The sequence below is a fragment of the Hypomesus transpacificus genome, chromosome 13 (assembly GCF_021917145.1).
Source record: "Hypomesus transpacificus isolate Combined female chromosome 13, fHypTra1, whole genome shotgun sequence".
NCBI lineage: Eukaryota > Metazoa > Chordata > Actinopteri > Osmeriformes > Osmeridae > Hypomesus > Hypomesus transpacificus.
In genome coordinates this window covers 6,995,221-7,016,364 of record NC_061072.1, presented here as the reverse complement: position 1 = coordinate 7,016,364, position 21,144 = coordinate 6,995,221, and the positions used below count along the sequence as shown (strand labels likewise).

Here is a 21,144-nt window from a genome sequence, read left to right as displayed (position 1 = left end):
TTGTGAATTCAGCCTCCACATACAGTACTCTCTATCTCAACAATATGGGAAGAAATTGGGGGAGAGACTTAGACTGGTGATGGGCATATGGCAGGGAGAATATTGGAGAGAAGGAGGAGGAAGGAGGAGGAGGAGGAGAAGAAGAAGAGAGAGGTTGAAGGAGCGCTTCAGCAATTTTTTGATGGCTCTGCCACCCAAGGCCATGACACTGTGCTGTCATTTTCCAGGAAAAGAGACAGACAGACATGGAGAGAGAGAGAGAGAGAGAGAGAGAGAGAGAGAGAGAGAGAGAGAGAGGAGGAGAGAGAGAGAGACAGAGAGCGAGAGAGAGGGAGAGAGAGAGAAAGAGTATTGAAAGGAGAGACAAGGACAGAGAGGTGAGGAGTAAGGAGAGAGCGAGATTTCTAGATTCCAAAGTGACATGAAAAAGCCCAGGGACAATCTAATTTATGTAAGGAGCTTTAATCATAGGCGTTTGGTAGATGGAGATGGGGAGCTGACAAATCCAACAGAGTCCATCAGAGGAGAGGAGAGCGTGAGAGAGCAGGAGAGAGAGGGAAGGAGGAGAGCAGAGGAGAGGATTCAAAAATGAGAAAGGAGGAGAGAGGAATGAAAATGTGTGGCCCTGTGAAGAAAGAGCAAATCTAGAACTGAACAGAACTGCATGATAAACCACGGTGAGTTAAGAACTCCTCACCTGAACGGGGAATTGCATCGGGATGACATCACCTACTGACTGATACATTCACAACACACCCTCCACTACCCCAGAGAGACGGGGAAATAACCCCTGCCCTTCAAACAGACACTGCCATCAATACACTTAGCTGTAACTTGATCGATTATCAACACACCTGTCCATACTATGGCAAGTCTTAAGATCAAATCTCAATCTGTCATTAAGGAACCATCCTGACGTAATGCCATTTATGCGTCTCTGGTCCTTCATGGTGGAATTGCATCCCCTTTGGCTCCATGTTCCATCCACCTTTAATCCCCACTGGTGGGCACACCGGTCACCATGGAGACTCTGAGTTGCCGGGCAGACTAAAGTGGAGAGTTGTACTTTGGTGCTGGGAGCCACTCCCGATTAATTGTCAATGATGGCAGAATCACCCCTCTTCAATGATGCAGTGGTTTGGGGCGGCTGTGGCTCAGGGGGGTAGCGAGGGTCATCTGTCGATGCAGTGGTTTGGGGCGGCTGTGGCTCAGGGGGTAGCGAGGGTCATCTGTCGATGCAGTGGTTTGGGGCGGCTGTGGCTCAGGGGGTAGCGAGGGTCATCTGTCGATGCAGTGGTTTGGGGCGGCTGTGGCTCAGGGGGTAGCGAGGGTCATCTGTCGATGCAGTGGTTTGGGGCGGCTGTGGCTCAGGGGGTAGCGAGGGTCATCTGTCGATGCAGTGGTTTGGGGCGGCTGTGGCTCAGGGGGTAGCGAGGGTCATCTGTCGATGCAGTGGTTTGGGGCGGCTGTGGCTCAGGGGGTAGCGAGGGTCATCTGTCGATGCAGTGGTTTGGGGCGGCTGTGGCTCAGGGGGTAGCGAGGGTCATCTGTCGATGCAGTGGTTTGGGGCGGCTGTGGCTCAGGGGGTAGCGAGGGTCATCTGTCGATGCAGTGGTTTGGGGCGGCTGTGGCTCAGGGGGTAGCGAGGGTCATCTGTCGATGCAGTGGTTTGGGGCGGCTGTGGCTCAGGGGGTAGCGAGGGTCATCTGTCGATGCAGTGGTTTGGGGCGGCTGTGGCTCAGGGGGTAGCGAGGGTCATCTGTCGATGCAGTGGTTTGGGGCGGCTGTGGCTCAGGGGGTAGCGAGGGTCATCTGTCGATGCAGTGGTTTGGGGCGGCTGTGGCTCAGGGGGTAGCGAGGGTCATCTGTCGATCGCAAGGTCGGCAGTTCGATGCCCGAGTCCCCCGAGCCATGTGCTGAAGTGCCCACGAGCAAGACACCGAAACCCAAGTTGCTCCCATTGGGCAGGCTAGGCATGCCATCGGTGTGTGACTGAGAAGCAAACGATTGAAAGTGCTTTGAGTGCCGCAAAGGAAGAAAAGCTCTATATAACTGCAGTCTATTTACCATTTATCCTGGCCACTCGAAAATAATTGAAATGAGTCCTATCAATTCCCAGCAACATGAGGTTTCTGAGGACTGTCTTGTGTACTTGTTAGGCCTCACAGTCTAAGGATGTTCCTCCTGAATCTGTGACCCAAACAAGTTAACCTTCTCAATACAACTTGTGCACAATGTGACACTGTCCTTGAGACCAATCTACAATTCCGACATAATATGGGGCTAAAACAAGGTCATTACTGATGTCTTCCTCATTCCGTCTTTTCAGTGTGCCAGTGTGGCTGTGTCATCTATTGTACACCTTTACATGGCTAGCGCTATACACCTGAGGGAGTTTTAGCAGACATAGCATGCCACTAGTGAATACCTGACAAATCTCCAGTCTAACGGACTGGTAAATGGGCTACATTGGCCTTGACAGGGCCAGGGTCTAGGAAGCCTAGCTTGTGGTGGAGATGATGAATTTACATCCTAGCCAGCCCAAATCCCCAATCTGTGGGAGACTTGCAGCTGAGCCCATATTTGGCAGAGGGAACAGACATTGGAGAACTACCACCACACATCACATGGACTGTCGTGTGACAGATAGACACACACACACACACCATACATGGCAGAAGTCGGGTGACAAAGCACCTAGACTACTGTGGCATAGCTCCACATAAATTCAGGAGCCTCTTTCACTTTTACTAGTGGCTGGGGAAAATGAATATAAATCTGTCCTAAAGCTGATATCCAGCATCTTATTTTCAGAGATGATTGAATTATGTGCAATAAACCTGCCTGACTGATTGGAACTGTCATGCTGTTTGGAACATACTTATTTTCAAATTCCTATGCAGAGTTCAAAAGTTGCCTCATCCTTTATCGGTCTGACTCGAGAATCTCTCCGGTCTTTCTCGTTCTCTCCGTTTTCCCGCCGCTGGTCCACTTACATACCATGCAAATACTGTATTAGATGCAAACACACATAGGCACACACACACACACACACCCACTCAACATACACGCGCACACGCTGAAGCACTCTCCACCAGCTGGGTTCATCGCACCGCCACCTCTGGTCAAACATCAGACAAATCCCCAGCTGTAATTGGACGAAATCCAGCGCCCCCGGATGACTGCTCATTGATGTTTCTCCTCCCATAGATATATCACCGGAGGTCAAGGAGCCTGGAGCAGGAGAGAGGGCGCCAGGCCCAGCCGCACGCCCGCGCATGTCCGTCCACACCCCCACACGGGGTCTCCAGGAGAGGCCGGGGAGAGCGCGGCCCACAGGGGGCGAGCATGCGAGGCAGGGGTCATCCCTATGGAGCCTGGTGTCTCCTGGAAGGCAGAGGGGAGAGACCTCACTCGGCGTTGGGCGTCTGACACGGGGTCAGGGCCAATCTCGGGTGATGAAGGCTTCACGCCGAGGACGCAGACGCGCAATTAAAAGTTTGGAAACAAACAGTTCAGTCGCGAGCTCGGTTTGGCCGACAATCTCTGCTAGGAGGCGTGGGATGCAGCCCAAATGACCCCGAGAGGACCCTCATGCTGTTACGTAAACATTGATGTCTGAAACGGCCCCTGAATGTTGGCCTCCTGTTTTCTTAGAATGTGGGGCCCCGTGTCTCAAATGTCGCCTGGTTGACCTTTGACATGTCTCCACATGGCAAATGAAGAACATTGCATCACACACACAAACAAACAAAGAAAACATGCACACACACACACCAAATAGATGACGGGTAATAGGCAGTGAGAAAGTTAGCACCCAACAAATACATTCCATGATAAGATAAAAAGAATGTGCGTGTGTGCCGTGTGTGTGTGTTGGCAGTAGTAACACAGATAAATGCCTATTACCTTTTCAGATTGGTCCAGTGCTCGGCCTCTGTCACATATAATAGCTTTTGGAGTATTTTTGTCACTTTGGAGGAGATAATGACATCCTGTCAGATAGTGGAGGAGCGTAGCTTCGTGATGGACTCGCGCAAGGCTAACGGTTAGCTCTCCGGTTAGCTCCACTCCTGGGTAGAAATGATGCACTTGTCATGCACGTGCCGTGCCCCATTCTGGATGGTTGCCATTGAGCTGTCTTGTATCCGGTCCACATTTTGCTTTCAAGTGGTTGCTTGTGCTACACCTTGGCTCGTTCGGCGTGCTTTGTCTTTCATTTCAGTCACACACGGAACTCAAGGTTGATGGCAGGAGAGAGACAGTGAGTATGTCCATGTTGGTGTTTTCATACAAAGCTGTCAAGGCCAGGCAGAGAAAGAAGGGAATAGACAGAGGAACAGTCTGTAACAGACTGTTTAGGGAGACAAAATGTGAAAGACACACACACACACACACACACAGGTATATCAGTGTTTACCTTGCAGGTTTTCATAAAAAAATGCTTAACCTCAGCAAACAAACGAGCAACTTGACTTTCCAATCCAAAATACCTGACTTGAAATGGCAGCATTTGGATGTTTGTTTGAATTTGTGTGTGTGTGTGTGTGCCGTGTTTGTTTGTGCATTGTGTGTATGTGTCATGTGTATGGTGTCCATATGTATGCATCTTCTGCATGTGTTGTGTGTATGTCTGTATATGCTGTGTGTGTGTGTTTGTATGTGTTGTGTGTGGAAATGTTGGATGTGTGTCTAACAAGTGTGCATCTTTGCATGTGTCGTGCGTATGTGCATGTTCGTGTCTGTTATGCGTCTGTATGTGTCTGTGAGTGTGTGTGTGTGTGCGTGTGCACACATGCTTCCTTGCATCTGCTTCCCGGTAAAGATAGGAGGAGAGAGGAAGGGCCAAGTGCATGCTTGTCTGTTGCCATGTCACTACCTGAGCCAGGGCAGTGACAGCATGGCCCTCCAGTCCGCACTGACACTCAGTAAAAGACGCACTCGGCCCACTCTGTGTTTAAGGGAAGCTGTCAGACAGGGCCTTTTGAATCCCAAAGAGATTTTCTTCCTCTCTCGCCCAACGGGAGTCGTGATTGATGAGCAATCATTTCTCTTCAACTCCTAGGTCCTCCGCCCTCGCACTGACGCTCGTTCTCTTCACCCCTCCCACTCCCCGGTAACTCGTCAGAACGTTCTCGTTCTCAATTACACATGTTGTACTTCAAAGCTGATCACCTAGCCTCCTCGGTAAGCCTGTTGAACAACAACAACAACAACAAAATATCTAATTTTTTCCCCTGCTCCTCGTTCTCTCTTTTCATCATTTTCGTGTTTCTCTTTGAAACCCACCGCTCTTGTTTAGTAACATTTACACACAAAAACAACATTAGCTTAACTTTCTACATCACAACTTTAGTGGCTTGTGTTGGCTCGCTGGCGGTTTGCAGAACTGCTCTGTATGACACCAGCGTAAGACCTCTGCAATTACCCGCATACAGTACGCCAGCCATCATCAGTCGCCTGTTACTGCTGATTGGCCAGTGGTAATGGCAGAAGATGTCAAATAATAGATGAACGTCACCTCTTTGATCAGTCTAATAGAAACATAGGCGTTCGGAACGCTTGCCTAAACGGCATCGTTTCACCTCGGCTGCTGGCCTGAACCTGCTACGTCAGCGTTGGCCTGCACGAGGCGCCGCCACTATCGAAAAGCTATCAGATGTTCTGGGGCTTGAAGACTTCCTCCGTCGTTGTTTCTGTGCGTGAAGCGCTCCGGTATCACTGCTGCACCGACTCCACTGCGGCGCGCTGGGGGAAAACATCACACTCGGCCGCTCCCTCGAGGATAGCACACATCCAGCCTCCCCCCTATCCTCACAGCTTGAGTTAGAGTCTAACAAGCCTACTGTACGTTGCACGTCTCTCTAGTTATCATGGGCAGAGAGGCAGAGTGAAGATGAAATAGAGAGCCAGAGAGCCAGAGAGAGAACCAGAGAGAGAGAGCGAGAGAGAGAGAAAGAGAGCAAGAGAGAGAGAGAGAGAAAGAGAGAGAGAGAAAGACAGAGAGAGAGAGAGAGAGAGAGAGAGAGAGAGAGAGAGGGAGAGAGATTAAGAAAGGCAGATAGATGGATTTTGAAAAACAGAGAGAGAGAGATGAAAAGATGCTGCTGCCCAGAGCCCTTGATATCCCTGGGCTCTGCAGGGCCTAATTGCCGTGTACAGGCCATAGAGGTGTGCGTGTCCGCCAGCCCCCTTCATCCCCCACACAAAGCCCCTCATTAAGGACTGGCTGGATACTGGTCATGCCTGCCTGGTGCCAGACTAGGGAGGCCAGCAAATCTGTGGAGGCGGGCGAGGCTATAGTAAGATTGGTGAGGCTAGGAAGGTTGATGAGGCTAGTGCGGAGGCGAGGCAGGAAAGGTGGGTGAGGCTGGCCCGGTTGGTGAGGCTGGCACGGCTAGTGAGGCTGGCACGGTTTGTGAGGCTGTTCAAGCTGACGAGGCTACTGTAGTGAGGCTGAGTGGACTGCCAGGTAGAAGTATTTTGCTGGCCCAGACACAGGTGCTAGAGCCGCTCACTTTAATTGACACCAGAAGAAAAGGGTTCACGCCGCGTTCCTGTTCTCCATGCAGAGAGCTGGAGTCTGACAGCATGTCAGCAGAGCTGCTCAGCTCCCAGCATGCAGTTCCTCTGTATCCCCCAACCCCCTCTCCCCTCCGACCACCTCAGAATGAGTTTGGGCAGGGGGGGATAAATTCACCACACCGTGGGATAAACACAGGTTGACGGGCAGAATGATAGTACAGTACTCTTATGTCTTTGCATGTGTTATCAGCCCAGACTCTGGAGGTAGATCAAGTCGATGAATGTTTCTCTAATACAGGACAGCGAGACTCCAAGTACATCCCCAATTTGTTTGTTGCTTTGGATTAAAGCATCTGCTAGATGTAAATGATCCCCCTCCAAAAACAGCTAGGCTCACAGTATAAAAAAGTACACAAGATTTATTTTAAGATAGATGGAATAACAAAGCATTGTTATACAGACTGTGCTTTGAAAAACTGCCAGCCCTTAAAAGATTAATCATCCTCCTTCTAAAACATTAAAACAAATCATTATTACAAACAAACAGGTGGTGCCAATTAAGGGTTGTGGCTTGCCCACTGTATACACCAACAAATGAAGACAATTAACTGTAGGAATTGTAGCTGACAGTTTGTGCACTGGTATGGATAAGCTGCGAGGTATCTAATTGGTCAAAATGTTTTTAAATACTAATTACAAATAAACAACCAGACCAATATAAGATAAACAATTCCTAGGAAATATGGAGTCTTTCCACTCTGTCAAGTTAAATTTCTCACCAATATTATCCTAGTATAATAATTGTCTCCACTGTTACATTATCAAGTCATACAGCATGTCCAAATGTATACCTACTGATTCATAATAATAATTGAACACAATCAAAATCAATTTTGTATGGCTATCATTACCACATTCAATGGTAAGTTCCTTTTCCCAAAATACGAATATATATATATATATATATATATATATATATATATATATATATATATACCAGAAATACATTTTGTGTGTGTCACAGGTATTCAACCAATAGTAGGTCAAGGAGAGTATGTACCATCTTTAGATCTCTGTGCCTTCACTAAACAACATCTTTAGATCTCTGTGCCTTCACTAAACAACATCTTTAGATCTCTGTGCCTTCACTAAACAACATCTTTAGATTTCTGTGCCTTCACTAAACAACATCTTTAGATCTCTGTGCCTTTACTAAACAACATCTCTAGATTTCTGTGCCTTCACTAAACAACATCTTTAGATCTCTGTGCCTTCACTAAACAACATCTTTAGATAGGTGATAGGAATATCCAGTTTAGGACACTCATTGATATGGAAGACTAGACATGGAGTCAGGTATCTCATTTCAGCATAACCGTCAAGAAGTTCAACATAACGCAGATCTTAAGTGGCCTGGACATGTTTTGTTTTGACCTGAAAGGCATTTGCTTGGTTGGAATGATATGGTTAGCTGGTTGGTCATTTGTGATAAAGTGGCAAGGCATCAACCCTGAATGAATTTAATCTATTTTCTCATTTCTAGACAGTGAGAATACAGCACAACATCAGGGGCAGTGCTACTCCAGATGGATTATTCTCCACTAGTATCAAAGATCAGACATATTTGCCATTGCAGAGCAATCTTTTTCTTCATTTCAATAATTCATGAAATCTCCAGAAATCATTTTGAGGAAAAGAGCTTTTCAATTAAGCGTGGAGTGCTGAGGAAAGATGTTTTTCACATTGATATGTAAAGTGCCCCTAGAACAATGTCTACAATGGTACATCATCTAAATTTCTACTTGAAACGAGTGCTTCACATGTTCTGAGTGCATTTTCACAGACATCAAGGAAAAGACCGGGTTGTCAAAATGAGACAGAGAGGGAATCAGAGACAGAGCGAAAAACAGACAGTCAGTCAGACATAGAGGCAAGCAGACAGACAAACAGAAAGTCCGAGTCGGTGATGAAGAAGTGGTGGGAGGCAGGTTAAAAGACAGAATGACCCGTGTGTGTGTGTGTGTCTATGTCGTTGTCAGGGAGATTCTGTATGTGTGTTTCTGTGAGTGTGTTTCTGTGAGTTTTTCTGTGGTTTTAAGTGTCGGCTGGTTTTATTCATGTTTACTTCGCTGTCAGGTACATATGTTCATATGGTGTGAAAGCTCAGTGTGTATTCCTGCCCAATGCACGTCACTATGGGTGGGGGTGCGTTTGGTGGTAAACAGGTGTGCCATGCAGGCAGGCTTTCATGTTGCGGCTAATGCTTAGATGGATTGTATTCATTAATAAGGTGTATTTTCAGCTTTTATTTCTATTGCAGATTTAATATACTTCCATTGTTATTGTCTTCACAAAGTCCCCCTTTCCAGGGTGGTATGAAGCACTTGTAATTATTCCTTGGAGGGGTTTGTCATTCACTGTTTCTTTCAAACGATTTCAAAAAGCTGGCTCAGATGCTCTAACAATCCCACACACCATGCATCTACAGACTTAGGAATGAAACTATAAAATATGCATATTTCCTTCAATTTTCCTGCTGTCCGATTCAAACCACATTGTAAGCTTCTCATTTTCATGGAATTAGTCTCGATGTGCCGAGCAATGGCCTTGCCAGCCAAGCAGAAAGAGTTATTTTGATTCTGAAATGAATGTTCTTCCAAAAAGAATGTGTGTAAGGCCCCTGTGTGTGTGCATGCGCGTGCATTTGTGTGTTTGTTTGTTTCTTTAAGTGTGTTCCCAGAGAAATGACTTCCGAAGGTCAATGCAAACTTTTGCAAGGACACTCATTAATTTCATTTCAGTGAACTACTGCCCAGTTTCCCACTTTTTGCACTTCCCACTTGCATTTATAAAACAAACTGCACATGTCCCTGTCAAGTACTATTTGTTGTGGACTACTGTGAGCTACAGTAGATATCTTTAGATAGAGATGCTGTGAAAGAAAAAGTCCATATGTTTCTGTGACCAACATGACCTGCTTTTTTCATTCTGCAAACATATTCTGTGAATTGTCTTTCTTGATTTTCGTAGCCATGAGCACAACTTTCCGTTACAAAGAAATCCAGCAAAACTTTCTTCACTCAGTCAAGAAGGTCGTTGAAATTTGCAATACAAATCGCCCTCCCACTTCCCCAAAAAGTTAAATATAAGTATAAAAGTATAAAATAAAAATCTATCCGGTGAATTAAATTGCATTTGAAGTACAATGGCAAGGCCATTCTGTGCAGCTTGTACAATGTCCTTGTGAAAAAATGAAAAAATAAAACCTTCAACCCCAAAACAATTCAAATGGAATTGCATAATCTAGTTGAATGGGCTAACATCCTTCCTACGTGTATACATGTCATCTATATTTCATTCCTTTATTTATAATCGGACCTAATCAGTCACCAGACAGATATAGTACAGAACATTCTTGTAGATACTGTGTCTGTGTCTGTACAGAGACCATGGGTAAGGACAGATGAGGTTGATTGCCACCCTGGTGGAGGAAGATAAACAGATGGATAGGAAGAGAGAAAAGTAGGCCTGCGTCAAAACGTGCTGATTCCGGCAAAGGATTGTTTGGGGAAATAATGATATGCGCCCAATGGGGAGAGGTAAAAATAAAAGTAATGAAAGCAATTACCTCATGAATTCTGAATCCATTAATTAAACAGTATTTCCAGAGAAGGACTGCGTAAATCTTTTTTTAAATATCAGCCAGATGAGAGGAAATAAAGAAAGTGATGCATTTAGCACGCTCAATGTGATCTCTCTTTCCTGGAGTGATTACTGGAATTGCATATCCTTGACTTTCATCTATTGTATAACATGAGCATTTTACAAGTCCTGGAATGGTCTAGAACTAAATACTTATACTTCTTATTTTAAAATTAACTATCACCAAATTATAAACAATACTTATATAAATTAATACATGTATTAATTAAGTAGGCCTTCCATTTTCATTGTTTAGTTTCCTGTATAAGGATTGAGCCTACTTGTTTGATTGAACAGTCACTTTTTTTCGTCCATACAATAGTTCTAGACGGAGGTAAACACTGGTCTACTTCATCCTCATTTCCTCCAAATCTCCATCCATCTCACAGGTCATCAAGCTGGACAAGTGGCATACAGGCTATAGGCTGCAGATGGTGTGTGGAATCAGGCAGGCGCTGTGGCCCTGCATCTGTAAGAAACGAGAAAGCGCTGTTTAAAGAGAGAAAAAACAGCGTTGTCCTTTTACCTTAAGATGGAACACTAGTTTGGCAAATTGATGTCGCTCCTTCGTACATTCCCCTCCCGCTACAAGGCTGCAATCAGGGCGTGTTGATGTACAGCGCCACACCGCCCTCTGCGAAATCTAGCAAGTCCCTTGCTGCAACAAAACACGGCGTATAAGAATACATTTGAGGCACTGCAGAGGAAATGCAACAGAAAGCAAGAAGTAAAACACTCAACGCAGATTTTTTGCAAACAAGCTGCCAGGCTGTTAGGACAGATCATACCTTGTTACTTTCGTAACCTCTCCCCAGGAAACGTCTGAGTAAAGGAGAACCATGTTTTTCCTTCAAACGAGTGTAGCCATGCTGTAGTTAACGAGCTTTGCCTTTGTGTCTACTGGCAGATGTTTACTGGGTAATACAATACAACACATTGTGTTGGTAAATCGTGGGTGGGGCAGATGAAAGGGTGCAGGCTACAGATTGTAATTGGTGGGTCCCCTAATAATTACTGTATATGACTGGATATTACGCTTAATATAACTATTCCAACTCATGTAGGATTACCTGTACAACATGGGTAGCCTACAGTAACACTACTAAACAATGGATGGCACACTGAGTCTATCTGGTTGCTGTGGAAGAGAAAAAAAGAAAAGGCGAGATTTGATCATTTACTCCGTCTCTGTCGTGTATTTACTCGTTCTTAACATAATGATTTGAAGGGTCAAAGTGCACCGAGGTGACATTCCTGCGGAGGAGTTAACAATATGCTTGTTTGGCGCTGCTATTTGTTTGTTTATTGCAACACTTTCTAGTTTGTGCCATGTTGTGTGGATGAAGGCATTTTCGGTGGAATTGAAACAGAAGGTGCTCCAAAATAGTTTTCTGTTGACGTCTTTTCTCTGCCAAATGTGAATCAATTTGAACTGTTATGTTCAAATGAAAACTCTGTCAATACTGACTAATGTCTCAATGGTTACACTGAACTGCAGACTTTTATGGGTCTTCTCAAACAAACAAAATCAGGTAGTTACTCCAGTTTTACCCCACGTTTTGTGCCCTTGTATGAGCAATAGGGAACCACATTGTCATGCCATTTTCTGTCACATTACAATGACAAGTTAGTCACATGATTATACATACTAACAATAGATAGCTACATGTTTGGGTGCATTATCACATGACACAATTTGATTCATTAGACCGTGTTACTGGTTTTACCTCTCATTCCTCACACTTGTCCACATCTTGTCCTCTCTCTCTTTCTCTTTCCCTCTCTCTCTCTCTCTCTCTCTCTCTCTCTCTCTCTCTCTCTCTCTCTCTCTCTCTCTCTCTTTCTCTCTCTCAGACACCCTGTCTCTCTGTCTTCCTCCCTCCTACCCTCCCTCCCCCCGACCTCAGCTCCCCCCTGGCAAACGATCTGACTTGGCACCGCTTCCGTGAGAGGCTCTTCGTCTCCCGTTGAACGAGCGTAAACGGAGACATGCATTAATCATCCTCGGACCGCCCAGCGCTTCCCCAGGTGAGTGGTGAACACCCCCTCTAAAACATGCAAAGTCAAAGGAGCCATTGATCTACTAAAGGATAGCTGGGAGCACGGTAAGAGCGGAGGATGGGGGGGGGGTGGAGGAGAAGGGGGGGCGAGCAGGTCCTCGTATCGCAGTATCGACGGATTTGCAGAGAATGCATGCCGAAGAGCGGGCGTCCGCGTGACCCTGTTTACCACCCTCGCCGCGTGAATCGTCACGAATGTTTATCGTGACGTCCTCGTCGTCATCGTGTGTACGCGTGGGGCCCCAATGAGACGTGCGGATTCCAGTGCGGGTTTGACGCAGAGTCACAGCCTTCGTTTCGTGTCAGGATACACCACTGTCCACTCAGCCAATAAGGCCCACCCTCCTCCTCCTACTGACACGCACGCACGCACACACACACACGGTTCAGTGATTAAGCGGTCAAGCTCCTCAAGGTCATGGGCTATATTGAGCCATAGAGTTAACGGGCAGAGCGGTTTAGACATTAAAGACCTAACGACCTGCTATTCACTCCACGTCGAGTCACAGCAACACCTACATGGTAGGTGTAGCCCCTAACTGATACAGAGAGCCACGGAGTCCATGATTGCTTCTTAAACTCTTGATGTGTGAGGGTTGGAGGATATGGTGCCTTGGCTGAGCTCTCAAAATGTTTAGGACACACACACACAGAAACACACACGCACAAACACACAGGCACACACACACAAACACACACCTAAAATGAGCTCTCACCCCTCTTCTTTAAACAGCTCCATGGAAGGATTGGCTGAATCCTAATGCTATTGATTGGGAATGTGTCCTGATAGCTCTTACCTGGCCCTAGTCACAGCACCACAGTGTTGTCCAGACAGAGAAAACCGCCAGGAATTGATTCACCTCTATTGCCTTTTTACTGTCGGACAAAGCACTTGCTCCTGTGGTTGTTATTATGGAGTGTTGGGTGAGAAACCTCCTGGGATATGACAGAGATGGAGTCTAGACAGGGACTCTCAAGACACAGACCCAAACCCCCAGACAACCTCTGGGAAACTTAAGCCCAGACCCAGGCCCAGACCTGGATCCAGCACAAGGAGTGCTCCAAACCAAGGCAGTCAAAACTGTCAGGGTCAGATCGCTGAGCGGTTAGGGATCGGGCGAATAATCAGAAGGTTGACGGTTCGATTCCCTGTCCGTGCGAAATGACGTTGTGTCCTTGGTTAAGGCACTTCACCCTACGTGCCTCGGGGAGAATGTCCTTGTACTTACTGTAAGTCGCTCTGGATAAGAGCGTCTGCTAAATGACTAAATGTAAATGTAAAATACTAAACAAACAAAGAAATCAGAATTTGAATGGGTTGTTACAGTAATATATTAGGATGATCATAAACCATTCAAATTGACTATCAAAAGATGACTCCAAGGCTTGGATATCATCTCTGGGAATGACGTTGATCTTGTGACATTGAACAGGAAGAAACAAAAACAAACATGTTTTGGGTGTGATTAACTGATGGTGTGATCGTGTGGTCATAACGGCTAATTGTAGTGTGGTCTTCCGCCCCAGAACCTCCATCATATCTAACTTCATATATTAGAATGTCATTAACTGAATTAAACTAAGGAATACATCGTGTGATTAAAAATGTATGATATTATAGCTCCAGGTCATTGTATCCCTGTTTAATTTGCAATAACAACAGTGCCTACAAAAAGCTAAAGAAAACTCTCCATAGTGATGTTCCCAAGATGAACAGTATCTAGGAAGTTTTGAGATTTTGAAAAATGAAAGAAACTTTTAATAAACTTCCAAGAGTCAAAGAATCATAAAAATAGCTCTTGGCTGAAACAGCTGTTGTACCATGACTGAGACTGAGCTAGCAACTAGTGATGGGAAGTTCGGTTCTTTTTACTGATTCGGTTCTTTGAATCTCGTTCAGTAAAATGAACGAATCTTTTTTCGAGTCATTTGTTCATTTCAGGGGGGGGGGGGGGGGGGGGGGGGGGTTGGGGGCTATACGTCCACTGCAAAGGACGTATAGCCCCTATACGTCCACTGTAGGTTAGTGCATGACATGTGCACCAGCAAATACTATTTCAAAATAAATTCCTGCATTAAAATGTATCATGAGTTTGTATGATTTGGTCATGTATTATCACACTAGCATTTAATTATCACGTCAAACAATTACACTGCACTAAACTGTAAGTGTAAATGTAAAGTGAAAATAACAAAACCAGTCAGTATGATGACTTGAGCGAATATCATTCATTCACGTCTTACTAAAACAGCGGCCACGCGAAAGGGAATAAGGAAACTGTTTCCTCTACTAAAAAATACAATGCGGGTCACGTGAAAAAAGGATCCAAAGACTCGTAGAAAGACCGAGTCGGGGAAGGAACTAATCATTCGTTTCCTCTGGCTACAGAGCCTATGCAGGTCACGTGAAAAATGATCCAAAGACTCGTAGAAAGACCGAGTCGGGAAAGGAACGAATCGTTCGTTTCCTCTTGCTACAGCCTATACAGGTCACGTGAAAAATGATCCAAAGACTCGTAGAAAGACCGAGTCGGGAAAGGAACGAATCGTTCGTTTCCTCTAGCTACAGAGCCTATGCAGGTCACGTGAAAAATGATCCAAAGACTCGTAGAAAGACCGAGTCGGGAAATGAACGAATCACTCGTTGAGAGGACTCGTTACTCCCGAGTCCTTATAAGGATTCGATCAAAATGAACGAATCGTTCACGAACGACACATCACTACTAGCAACCCATATTGCAGATCATGCTAGAGAGAGAACGCTAGCGTAGCTAAGCGTTGCTTCTACCGTGTGAGTCACTTCAGAGTGACTCACTGTGTTAGGGTGAAGTATTTGTTTTGGTTGCAAGCCCAGTGCCTTAAGCTGAGGATATTGAATATTATTTTCACTATTTTCGTGAATTTACCCGTTTTTTCCTTGTTATTTTAAATTCCTGTTAGCAATATAACAGACAGCGTTGACTTCGGAAGATGGGTCGGAAGCTACAACGGCGACGACGGAATGAACTTCTATCCTTCAGTGACTAAACCGGGCATTCTTTACACCATCGGTGAGAACTCGGATGACAGTCATGAAGACGAGTCTACTTGAGCTCCAGAAAGAACCCTCCGGATGTAAACAAACTGGCAAAGCTCCACTTGACCAGAGGGCTGACACCGAGGGCGGTTCCCACAACTCGCACAGGTGCATTAAAGAAGACGGGTCGTTTCGCTGTCGTGCAGAGGGGCAGAGGGCAGGCGAGGTAAGGATCCATTATCCATGCTCCGCTCTCTCCCTGCCACCTCGGGTACAGACAGTGATGAACAGAGGTGCCAACCACCGGTATACACCCACCGGTTATCTGGTGCTGGAAATCAATGCGAGCTGCTCCCACGCACTCCACACACAACATCCAGCAGTATGACGAAACCCCCACGGTTTGCCAACTCTTGAAATTTGACTGATCATATTCATCACCAAGACAAAGGAAAACACGTTTACAAACGGACACAGATGTCCCGTTGTTTCTTTGTTCCTGGACGCGCGAGTGAGATGCAGAGAACGCGGAAATCAAACGAGGTTACTAATGACCTCCGTTTCCAAAACAGGAAGTGAAGGGCGAACAGAATAACAACCCTCCCGTGAAATTCTCTCCTCGAGAAGTTTCCGCTCTGGAACTGAAGGGCATCTTCTCTTTCTCCAACTTACTCCTACGCCCCCCACCCCTCTCTCTCTCACACTCTCTCTGTTCCTTTCTCTCTCACACCCTCCCTCTCTCTCTCTCTCTCTCTCTCTCTCTCTCTCTCTCTCTCTCTCTCTCTCTCTCTCTGTCTGTACTTTGGCACCAGAGGGGTGAAGAAGGTCTCTGTCTTTCCACCCCTCGTCAGGATGCAACCCACAAGCCATGCAGCTGTCACTCCTCTCCCAGAGCCTGCCAGAGGGTGACAGCTCTGAGCCTCATCAGCAACCCGGGCACCAGGCTCCATCTGCGGCCTGCTGGTGGAGGATCGCCCCAGTCCTGTCTCAGCTGGAGAAGATCACTTGCCAGTGAGGCATTACACGTGTCTGGCTCCTCAACGTGCTCCAAGCGAAACCGGGATGGAGACCGGGCAGGGTGAGGTGCAGAGTGAGGAGGGAAGGAGATGGATGGAGGATGGATGGATGGGGGGGAGACGCGAGGCGACGAAACAGAGGGAGGGAGAGGTGAGGGGATAGGGTAGAGGAGGGAAGAGACAGACAGATGGAGACAAATGATGAAGGAGGGGAATGAAGGGCCACACCCTCGGAGTCCGGCCCACTCTGTCAGTGCCAGGGCCAATCAGGACTGAGACGGTCAGACAGTCATTTTCAATCACATCCTCCCACTGAGCTTTGGTTCCAACTTTGAATTGGTTATAGATCTTTCTGTCTCTCTCTCACAAACACACACACATGCACACCCACGCACGCATTGACCAACTTGAAAGAAAGAGACAAAAAAGAAAGAGAAAAAAGAACTTGAAAAGAGAAACATATAGAGAGATGAGTTTTGGATCCTTTTGCAGTTCCTGGAAAGAGAGAAAGAAAGAGAGAGCGAGAGAGGGAAAGAGTGAGAACGAAAGATGGTTTGTGGGCTTGAGAATTAAGTAGGGGGATGCAAGCGGGCTTGTCTCGACATTGATGTCGAAAATATGGAGGAGGCATGTGGAAACGATTGTTTAAGTATCAATAAAGTATTGGAGACAAGTCCTTTGGCAGCCCAGTGTAGCAAAGTGTATGTGTAAATCAAGCCTGTTAAGAGCCAGGCTGCATGACAACACACTCAGACATATTCTCAACGACACACATAGACATATTCTTCAGCAGCGCTGACACACACACACTCCGATATATTCTTTGATGGCACACACACACACACAGACACAGACAAACACGTCTCTTCCTCTCTGGAGCATGCTCACACTCACCCTCTCATTAATCACTGCAGCCGGTGACTCTGACAGGTGAGCAGAAGGTACAGCGTGGCTCACCTCTCTCTCTCTCTCTCTCTCTCTCTCTCTCTCTCTCTCTCTCTCTCTCTCTCTCTCTCTCTCTCTCTCAATCCTTCCATACCACTCTCTCTCTATCTCTCTCCTCCCACCGGGAATTTTAAACATCACTCCTTTCCACCGGCGCCATAGCAGCCCTCCCTCCCTCCCCCCTTCATTCCTTCCCCCAACCCCAGGCACTAGATCACCAATACCTCCCGCCCCCACACTGCCCCCCTGCCCAGACCGTGACCTTTGGCCCCGCCCCCTCCAGTCTGCCCTCTCCTCCACCACCACCAACCTCCCTCCCGATCCTCCACAGTCACCGTGTGACGTGATGAGGGTGTAGACCCCCCCCCCCAAACCACCCACACTCCACAGGCTGGTCTCCTGACCCCGGAGAGTGCTCAACGCCCACCCCCCACAACCCAGACCTGGACGGTGCGCTTGGGTGATCTCGAGAGAACACCACCAGCTCTGCTTCATCACTCCTCTCCCTCCCCTACGGCTACGGTGGCTAACGGGCAAAAAAGGGGTTTCAGTAAGATGACATCCCGTGCAATGGTTCCACCGAGCGTGTCTCTCGGGGTAAAAGTCGTGAGGAGGAAGCCGGGAGATGTGTTAGGAGGAGGTCGGGGCGGGGGGGGGGGGGGGGGGCAGGCAGCCTTGCTGCGGCCTCCAGCATGTGCTTCTGACCTGTCTTTCTGATGAGTCCGACTGTAGCCGTGAGTCGCTGTGCGCCCCTTCTCGTTAGTTCCTCAGGTTGCGCGATACGTCTTTCCGTTTTCCTAGAATTACCTTTTCTTGGCTGACCTTCGTCGTGGGAATATATAGAACCTCCGTGTGTGTCTTTTTCTCTGTCACGTCTTCTTCCCTTCCTTCCTTCCTTTCTCTCTCTCTCTCTCTCTCTCTCTCTCTCTCTTTCTCTCTCTGTCTCTCTCTGTCTCTCCAATTCAAATGAAGATTTATGCTACGCTAAGTTATGCGATCATTTGGTGTCTGTCAGGTTATGGCAGGCAGTGATGTATGGGGCTATTAGGGGCTGTTGCGTCTCCTTCTTGTAATATTCCACCCAGTTTACAGTCTTCTAGAGGTTGAAAGTCAGGGAATTACTTCATTCACTTTGGTTCATTTAAAGTTTTGGTCGACTTTTAATGAGTACCTCTCACTGTAAAGTAATTTTAATTCAAAATCAGCTCATTGTTGGATCCGTTGAAAGCAGTGGTATGTGCTGTGTTTATAACCTTTGACACCAACAGGCCAAGGGGGTTTTGTGGGTTTATAATTTGGGTTATTTGTAAGTCCCTTGTTGCTTGAATTAGGGTGGATCCAGTGTTGTAGTGTTCTTTTTCCATTCTTAAGTTCAAAGCACATTCCTCTACTCTTACCCTGTCATTGTTTCGTGTTGGTCTTCATTGGGATAGATGCACTGACAGTATTCTACATCTAACATGAGGGAAGCCTCACACCTGTATGACTGGAAGGATGTCACATATTTTGTGACTAAATTCAGATTGCGACATTTCTTCATTCTGTTTCATCTATTCATTGTGTCAGGGGATGGCACATGCATTTGCCTTTAATGACACATTTTGTGTCTTGTCTCTCTGTACCTCTCCCTCCCTCCTCTCTTTTCCTCCCTTCTTCATTCCCTCTCCATGTCTCTTTCTGTCTTTTTCCCACTAGGTCTCTCCTTCCCTCCGTCCCTCCGTCTCTCAATTTGTATTTCTCCCCCTCCTCCTTCCCTTCCTTTATTCCTTCCTACCTTCCGCTCTCTCTCTCTCTCTCTCTCTCTCTCTCTCTCTCTCTCTCTCTCTCTCTCTCTCTCTCTCTCTCTCTCTCTCTCTCTATCTCTCTCTCTCTCTCCCCCTCTCTCCCCCTCTCTCTCTCTCTCTCCCTCCCTCTCCCTCCTTCTCTCTCTCCATTACCCCTCTGTGATTGTTCCAGCAGCTCTGCTGTTTGAGTTCCAGTGAAGTATTATCTCAGAGGACACACTCCCGAGGCTGGCGAGGCGCTATTGCCCACTGAGCCTGACGCCCTAAACCGTTTCACGGCGCTCGCCGTCCGTGTTTATTAAACACCGCGGTCCCACCAGGCACCCCTAGTGCTGATGGGCTTAACCCCCCCCCCCCCCCACACACACACACACACACACACACACACAAAAAGCACCCAGCTCTTTAATTATGGAAATTCTTTCTTTTGCTTTTGCCATTTCAATTCCGCCGCCTACTCCTCTCTCCTTTTTTTCTCTCCTCCTCTGCTGCTCCCTTGAGTTCAGTCAGCTTCGCTGTCGCCCTTCCCTACTTGGGGGATCGGAATAGGCTTTTCAAGGGAATAGAAAATGATACGGCGAAAGCGATGGTTTCAGACACTGTCAAACATTATGAGTGTTGGGAGAAGAAAAACAAACGCATCACTCTGTTTAATGTATACAATACACACACACGCACATTAGAGATGCCTCTGGATGCACATGAAAAAAAAGACTTGACTTAACACACACACAGAGGCACACAAAGACACACACAAATGGGTTTCTCCCAACAGGGGGCATCCCAGCCGGGCTCTCACAGTAGTTTGTCTCCACGGGAGCCTCCAGCCCGGTTATCACAGTCATCTCTCTCTGCAGCAGTCCCCCCGGTCTCTCCATACTCCTCCTCCTAGGGCCCCCCCCTCGTCCTCACGGACTCTCCATACTCCTGGCGTTAGGGTTAGGTCCCCTCCTCCTCAAGCGTCCTCGTCTCTGGCCGTCGATGGGGGGGGAAGACAAAGGCGTCAGAGCGACGTGCCCTCGGGCCAGCCCCCAGGACCGGGAGACAAGGAGAGCAGAGGCAGTTGCGGCGTGGTAGAGGTTGTGGAGGAAACCCGAGGTTGTTTGTGACGAACTTTGCCCCGAAGGACAGCGACGATGGGTCATGTTGGAGCGGGCTGGTTTTTAGGGAGGAGGATTGCAGACAGACACACCCATAGGGTATTGAAGGCCCCGCTGCTTCCTGTTGTTGACTCAGTGAGACGTCTTGATTCCGGTGCCTCTCCACATTTCAAATCTTTATGATGGCTGTTTTTGTCCCGTTCTCTGTCTTTCTTTTTCACTCTCAATCTCTCTTACGATCCCCCCCTCTTTCCCTGTGAACTCTCCCCTTGCTCTTTCACGGTCTCTCTCTCCCTCCAGCTCTCTCTCGATCTCTGTCTTTCCCTGGCTGTCTCTGTCCGACTCTCTCTGCCTCGCCTGTCCTCCTCCCTGCGTCCGCGGGCGCAGGGTGTTGACGGGGCATTTGAAGCTCGTCGGGCCTTCGTCCTTCTGTCAGTCAAGATGAGTGCTTCCGCCAGTGGCGAGAGAGGACCCCAGGTGGAGGAGAGCAGCCGGAACACTCTCTCATTTCTTCATCCATCACTTTTCCTCCAAGCGTTATTCCGAAACAGAACAAGGTTGAAACCCTCAAACGTCGTGAAGCTCTGGATGTGTAGAAAGCCGTGCCCCGGGGCGAACAGACATGTTCTTCAGTAGGATGAACGATGGAGATAGACGGGTAACATGCACTTTTTCTTTTTGGTTCCTGCTTTATTTATATGGGGTCGGTGCCGAGAGAGACCTGGATTTCTTTTGCAAGGATGCTCTGTGAACAGGCAGACAACAGACAGCACAGTCCTGTGTGTGTTTGGATGGAAGACTGCAGGACTGTTAGTAAGTAACTCAGCAACTCTCTTTGTCAGCTGGAATCCCATTCCTTCTCCCTCCAGCCAAGCAGGTAAAGTGTACAGAATGTGTGCGTGCGTGTGTGTGTGTGGAGGGATTTGGTCTCCTGAAACACTTCACAGTGGGATCTGGCTCTACGTCACCCAGCCTTGTAATTCCCGGCTGTCAAGC

The 21,144-nt window shown here is 47.3% G+C and overlaps 1 protein-coding gene across 1 annotated transcript in view; it reads right to left on the bottom strand.

Annotated features, from left to right (window-relative positions):
• Positions 1-3,225: 3,225 nt before the first annotated feature.
• The window catches only part of LOC124475834, a 58,559-nt gene continuing 40,640 nt past the window's right edge, over positions 3,226-21,144 (bottom strand). The window contains exon 4 of the mRNA XM_047032675.1: positions 3,226-3,465. Coding sequence (XP_046888631.1) covers positions 3,226-3,465 — 240 coding nt within the window. The remainder of the gene's footprint in view (positions 3,466-21,144) is intronic.